The following is a 6,632-nucleotide window of genomic DNA, read 5'->3' as shown; positions in this document are numbered from 1 at the left end:
AATGCTGTCATGTTTGTTATTGGTTATGCAAGTGTCGCTCATTTCTTTTGATAAGAGTGGGGTCCACAGTTACAAAATTAATTTTTTTTTATTTTTTTTGTAAGTCTTATATTTATTCATTTTTTTTCAAAAGTAGTACAATTGCGCTCTCTATAACTGTAAATATTATTTATAGATTAAACATTGGATCCTATACCAAGTCAAAAGAATAAAAAGATGAATAATTAAAATTATGATACAGAAATAGATATATACAAAGATAAAAATAGTACTACAAACACTAAATAGCTAAAAAAGAAGATTCTGCATCTTCAAGATTATATATATCTATATATAGGCAGGTTATTAGTGAAATATTTAGAAATTAAAGCAGTAAGTTTGTTAATGGTCAATGAACAGGAAGAGAAAGCTTGTTAACCTTCCAAATTTGCTCTCCCACACCCTCCCTATTAATACCCTCCCCGTCCTGCACTCCAAAACAGTCTTACCTACAATTTTTCTAATTCACAGAACATGGAGCAGTCTCAAGGATTCAGAGCATCCGATGTAACACGCTCTATCTCTTCTTATTCCTCCCCTTTTTTTCATCATGAATAAATATTGTTGTATTTTCTATATTATGTGTATCTCTATATGTATATCATGTATATGTTCTTCATCTGTAGTATCAACTTTTTTTAGGGCTAGATTGATCTAATTTGGTTGAATCTCAACGGACATACAGACTATTTTTGCGCTTCTGTGATATATATATATATATATATATGGTTCTCTTGGTTTTAATGCAATATTTTCTTGGTTTCATTTATAAGTTTGTTCTAATTTCCTTTTCCATTTGAGATGGAATATTACTGAAAAAAAAGGTAATGTTAGGAATTACGCCTATATTCCACCATTGCGATCTCACTCTGTTGAGAGCAGTGTTGAAAACTGGACATATAGGCTCAGGACACCAGCAAGTTATAATTTGTATTGAAGATAACTATTTTTGTGTACAAATTATTAAACACCCATTGTCTCACCTACGTGACAGTTATTTTCATATAAAACAACCGTTTTTGGTTATTTTAATATATATATATATATATGTTTGTAAAATATCTTACATACGTACTTCAATGATTGACTTATACAAAAGAATTTAAATAATTAGTCGATTGGAAAAGTGACTTTCTTCATTAATTTTTCCTCTGTTTACAGCTTATTCAGACAATCTTAGCTATTCTTGTGTTGGGAACGGTAAGTTTAAGGGTCGTAGAGTGCAAAGTAAATTCTAGTGTTCCGGACGCCTTACACTACAGGGCGATAAATTGTCGAAAGCACAGTGCACTTTTGACGGATTTTGGAGCAGTTGGTGATGGAAAAACACTGAATACTAAGGCTTTTAAGGCTGCAATTGATAGCCTCAGCAAGTTTGCATCACAAGGTGGGGCACAGCTTATTGTTCCTCCTGGAAAATGGTTAACTGGGAGCTTTAATCTCACTAGCAGCCATTTCACCCTATTTCTTCACAAGGATGCGGTTATTCTTGCATCTCAGGTATACTTTTAACACGCATCATGATCAACAACACCATGAAATTAATTATAACTATCTTGGCTAACACTTGGAACCAATTTAAGCAATTAAATTCATTATAAATAAATAAATTTGATACCTTGGTACAACTCCCTCTTTTTCTATTTAATTATACCATTCCCATACTATCAATACTACTTAATTGCCAAAACCTTGCATGTTATATATTGTAAAATGGACAGGATGAGGCAGAATGGCCACTTGTTCCTGCTTTGCCTTCTTATGGGAGAGGAAGGGATGGAAATGGAGATGGACGGTTCAGCAGCCTCATATTTGGTACCAACCTCACCGACATCATAATCACCGGTAATTATCGACTAATTACACCCCCCCGCCCCTCAAATTCCCAATTCTCCAATTAATTATGATTATTACATGTCAAATTAGTATCGTTTTGGCCTGACCATGTCTGAGGGATGCATTCTTATTACTATCAGGTAACAATGGCACGATTGATGGCCAGGGTCAATATTGGTGGGACAAGTTTCACCAGGGCCAATTCAATGTCACCCGACCATACATGATTGAAATTCAGTACTCTAACAAAATCCAGATATCTAATCTTACTCTAATCAACTCTCCCTCGTGGTTTGTCCATCCGACTTATAGCAGGTTTGATCATGATCAGCATGCTCCTGATCCTCTACCTCCTTAACTTTATATGTGTATATATATATATTTCTTAATGCACAAACTTGATCTTTGCATTTCTTACTCGTCTTCATCTTTTGTTTCTGATTTGTAGTGATGTGCTAATCCATGGGCTAACAATCCTTGCCCCTATTGACTCTCCTAACACTGACGGGATAGACCCAGGTTTGTTTGCCACTTTCGAGTCACTTGCATTGCTTGCCATTCCTTTGCACGAGAGGAAATTATATTATAGGTACTTAATAATGATGACCATATAATCTAAGTCAATGTTGTTTCTTCCTTTCCAGATTCATGCACAAATACTCGTATTGAGGACTGCTTCGTAGTCTCAGGGGATGACTGCATTGCCGTAAAAAGTGGTTGGGATCAATATGGCGTTAAATTTGGAATGCCCACAAAGCACCTAATCATCAGAAGGTTAACCTGCATATCCCCCGATAGTGCCACCATTGCTCTAGGCAGTGAAATGTCTGGTGGAATTCAAGATGTTAGGGCTGAAGACATCATAGCCATTAACACTCAATCGGGTATTAGAATCAAGACTGCTATCGGTAGAGGAGCTTACGTGAAGGATATCTATGTAAGAAGAATGACCCTCACAACTATGAAGTGGGTTTTCTTGATGTCAGGCTCTTATAATCAACACCCTGACACTAATTTTGACCCGAAAGCTATTCCGGAGATTAAAGGAATCAATTACAGAGATATTGTGGCGACGAATGTTACTGGTGCAGCAAGACTTGAGGGGATTGCCCAAGATCCTTTTACAGGAATATGCATTTCTAATGTGACTATCTCATTGAGTAAGACGCCAAAGGAATTGCAGTGGAATTGCACTAATATTGCTGGAGTGACGAGCAATGTGACTCCTGAACCCTGCCATTTGTTGCCCAAAAAGGAAAAAGTTGATTGTGCCTTTCCTAAGGATAGGCTGCCCATTGAGGATGTACACTTGAAGACTTGTTCTACTACGAAAACTGCCTAGGTGTGAGAGATTAGAATGTAACTTGTTGGGAAATCTGCATATCTCCAACATGTTGGTTCTCTAAAATAACTAAACCTAGCATGATGAAAGTATTTTCAAGTTTTTTATTTTCATTCAGCTAGGCTTCATCATCATTTTAATTTTTTGTCATCATAATTATATTTTTTAAGCATGCAAGTGAAAAGGAAATGAAATAAAGTTGGAAATTAATGTTTTCATCATGCGCAAACAAGATGAAACAAGAATTCATGGCAATCTTTATTTACCTTGTACCTGTAATATCCCTGCAATGGTGTGGCATCTAATTGGAGCTCTTGGGTTGAAAGGTGGTACATTTAATCCAAGATTACATCTTTTTATTATCTATTTTCATTTTCAAGACAAGGACCTAGTTTTAATTACTCGGTTAATATTTCCAGCTTTTTGTCATTATGATTTTTATTTTTAAGAGAAATAAGAATCTACTTATGAAGCCCTGCAGAAAGAAACAATATCGCCTAAGATTGCCATATATATTAGCATACTTCATGCTGATAGCTAAGACATCACAAAGTTTGTAGGTACGTTGTATGAAAAATATCCTTGATAACGGACTGCATATTTTCATGAATAATAAGATAGCAAATTAGCTTTACTAAGACATCACAAGCACTTTTTAAACAGTACGCATTACATCGTTCTATATTACATATATATTAGAGCTGATGATACATGAAAAATCTTCTTTTTTGTTTTTGGATTTTTACGACTAATCAAAACATGGGGGCCCTTAAAGGGGCTCCTTTTCTCCTTAGTTTCCTCTTCTTGGTTAAAGATAGTACTGCATGGTTTTTTTTGTCTCCAATTGTTACACTGTCTAGGTGATCTTCATCTTTCTGACTTGTCTGATAATTATATATGGCTAAAACCTGCACAAATCGTGTCTTAATTAGTATTTTGAAAGCTGTATGACTAAAACAAATGACATCCTATCTGATTCTTTTATTAAATTGATTGGTACAATACACACAGAAATAGATACAATATTGTTAAATATTTTAAGGTTTGACATAACAATTGTATTTCTCTTTAAAAGCTGAAAATTACACCCCAGTCAAGCAGCTTACCAGATCATGTACAGCATGATTAATATCTGACACTGAATGTAATGACTAATTAAATGCATGGCAGTAAAAAGGGGGGAAGACAGACAAAGTCAGAGAGATCAGCAGAAGAGAGATTTTTAAACAAGAGTCCAGCTACATCCACCGACTCGGATCCAAAAACGTATCGGGAAAAATGGTCGGGACCTATTATTAGGATCCCAACCCAATTATTTCTCTTCAAACAAAGACACTCTTTAGTTCTTTCCAAACAAAAAACTGTAGCAATCATATGTCTAAGAATGGACTCCATTTAGTTATATATATATATATATATATTACTCTGTACTGAGGTTTATTTGATGAAGTACTGGACTGTGAAAAATTTGTTTAAACCCTTTTCACCGTTATCCTTTGAAGTACACCCACAATTATAACTAGCTTTTCACTTAATTTCAATTTCTATACGGTCAAAAACAATATCAAAGAGAATTAAGACGAAAAACTGACCTTGCAAGCTATACTGCAATAGAGTGAGTTATCTTGAAGACTCCTTTTACAGATGATACACCTGTACTCCCTGGTATTGTTCTGCTGTTGCTGCTGGTTGTGTCGGTGTGGTCTTTGTTTCAAGAACACAACTTTGGCGTTGTTTGTATGATACGTCTGTGAAAAAACAAATTTCATACAATCAGTGACACTACGTACCCTTTTACGCGATTGCTGTTTTAGTTTGATTTTTCCTCCCACCTTTACAATGCAAGTAAAGATTTTTGTCTCTCATAATGGCTGATGCAATTACTTGCTAGTACCGTTCAAAGCGATCTCTACGTCATGATCTTAATGACGGCAGGTTTTATTATTTACAATCAAAGTGGGCCACGAAAAGGAAATGGATGACACACCAACATTAAAAGCCGCGTAAATGTACCCGGACGGCCTGCCACCCTATATTAACATTTTCTCGGAAAAAAATTCCCTTGAAATAGTCTTGGGTCAGTGCTGCAAGATGCATTGCATATAATGCATATTATATAGTTTTGCATATACTAATTATAATATTGACAGCTCTAATTCTAAAGAGTGCTACTGCAATATATATCATGAGCGCATGGAGACACGAAGTAGCATTCTGCTGTTTTTGTCTTCGTTGATAACTAGGACTAGTGTCAATTCCATGCTTCGAACCCAAAATGTCTGGTTTGTACGGCTCGTCTCAGAACCACTACTCCACTCTGGAGATTAACATGTAGAGAACATAGGGCTTGGATTTCTTTTATAATTGTAATACTAATAGAAAACGACGTTGAGTACTGTTTTCCCCTACCGAATTGGCACGTTGGAACAATAAACTGCAAAGAATATGTGACTTCTTTACAAACCTGTATGCCGGAACAGTTGAAGAGCTTGCACAAGTCTTGCCGATTGATAACATCACTATAAATGTATCTCCGAATCTTCATCATCATAAATCCACGTACCAATATATATATATACACACTTTAATTAGTTCCAGAAAAGAATAAAACATTCTCAGCATATGAAAACATTGATTTTATTAAGAAAATAATCTCATTCCCGAGCTAACATCAAGAAGGATAAGGGAACGAAAATAGATCAGACCTTAATGTACTTGTGATGCATGTGAGCGGGAAGACAATTTGAGCACAAAGACCGACGACAATCTATGCAGAAGTAGTCCAAGTCGTTCTTCTTCGCATTTGGATGCATAATGCAGCTGCTAAAGAATATGCTCTCGTGCATGATAATCAGCCATGGTGGTACTCCTACATAACTGATCTTCTGCAAAAATGATTTCCATCTAATGAATAATTTTCTTCTTTCTCTGCAGAGAAGTAGTATTATAGCTAGCAACAGAAAAAGCAGCGGAACATGAATTTAAAAAGATCTTCATATACTGGTAAACAACACTAAATTAGACATAAATCTTTTGATTTGATATAGATGAACATGAGAATGGAGGAGAGTGTTTTTACGTCATTTCTTGATGCATGGTGTCGTTTGATGCATATGGACTCTTTCATAGTTCTGCACTGGAAGGGCTCTAAGGTATTATGTCTGCTCAAAACCTATTTGTCTGTGTTTGTGTATAGAAATCTATTCATATATATATATGTGTGTGTGTGTGTGTGTGTGTGTGTCACTGTTTGTGTGCGCTTGCTGGGTTAGTTTAAGAGGCTACAGTTTAAAGTTCCATATATAAATTCACAGTAAATTCTTGCGATGTCGGATGTACAAGATTGGGTATATATGACCCTACATTTTTAATTAATTTAATTATCTTTTATTTATTTATTTATTTATCGTAAAAC

The 6,632-nt window shown here is 35.3% G+C and overlaps 2 protein-coding genes across 3 annotated transcripts; one reads left to right on the top strand and one right to left on the bottom strand.

Annotated features, from left to right (window-relative positions):
* The first annotated feature begins 474 nt into the window (after positions 1–474).
* On the top strand, positions 475–3,433 carry LOC122311440 (probable polygalacturonase). Its single transcript, XM_043125992.1, has 6 exons — positions 475–546; positions 1,201–1,539; positions 1,761–1,884; positions 2,016–2,190; positions 2,324–2,394; positions 2,520–3,433. The coding sequence occupies exons 1-6, from the start codon at positions 514–516 to the stop codon at positions 3,215–3,217; spliced, it is 1,440 nt and encodes a 479-aa protein (XP_042981926.1). The 5' UTR covers positions 475–513; the 3' UTR covers positions 3,218–3,433.
* A 354-nt stretch (positions 3,434–3,787) lies between these two features.
* Positions 3,788–6,399, bottom strand: LOC122311745 (protein RGF1 INDUCIBLE TRANSCRIPTION FACTOR 1-like). 2 transcript variants are annotated; one of them, XM_043126398.1, is made up of 5 exons: positions 6,297–6,389; positions 5,923–6,145; positions 5,682–5,756; positions 4,810–4,965; positions 3,788–4,125 (listed from the first exon to the last, which is right to left on the bottom strand). In XM_043126398.1, exons 1-5 carry the CDS (start codon positions 6,311–6,313, stop codon positions 3,970–3,972), a joined length of 627 nt encoding a protein of 208 aa, XP_042982332.1. In that variant the 5' UTR covers positions 6,314–6,389; the 3' UTR covers positions 3,788–3,969. The 2 variants fall into 2 exon arrangements, with proteins under 2 accessions (XP_042982332.1, XP_042982333.1); XM_043126399.1 differs by having other exon boundaries at positions 3,790–4,125; positions 5,923–6,102; positions 6,297–6,399.
* Positions 6,400–6,632: the final 233 nt, after the last annotated feature.

Source organism: Carya illinoinensis, chromosome 5, assembly GCF_018687715.1.
Source record: "Carya illinoinensis cultivar Pawnee chromosome 5, C.illinoinensisPawnee_v1, whole genome shotgun sequence".
Classification (NCBI taxonomy): domain Eukaryota; kingdom Viridiplantae; phylum Streptophyta; class Magnoliopsida; order Fagales; family Juglandaceae; genus Carya; species Carya illinoinensis.
This window is presented reverse-complemented; position numbering and strand designations above follow the sequence as displayed.

Bases quoted from the DNA above. Each gene is read 5' to 3' on its own strand.
- LOC122311440 (XM_043125992.1), top strand. From the start codon at position 514: ATGGAGCAGTCTCAAGGATTCAGAGCATCCGAT. The intron at 1,540-1,760 runs GTATACTTTTAA...TAAAATGGACAG, and splicing joins CGGTTATTCTTGCATCTCAG to GATGAGGCAGAATGGCCACT. The intron at 1,885-2,015 runs GTAATTATCGAC...TATTACTATCAG, and splicing joins CACCGACATCATAATCACCG to GTAACAATGGCACGATTGAT.
- LOC122311745 (XM_043126398.1), bottom strand. The intron at 5,757-5,922 runs GTCTGATCTATT...ATGATGATGAAG, and splicing joins TGCATCACAAGTACATTAAG to ATTCGGAGATACATTTATAG. The intron at 4,966-5,681 runs GTTTGTAAAGAA...GTTTTTTCACAG, and splicing joins TCAACTGTTCCGGCATACAG to ACGTATCATACAAACAACGC.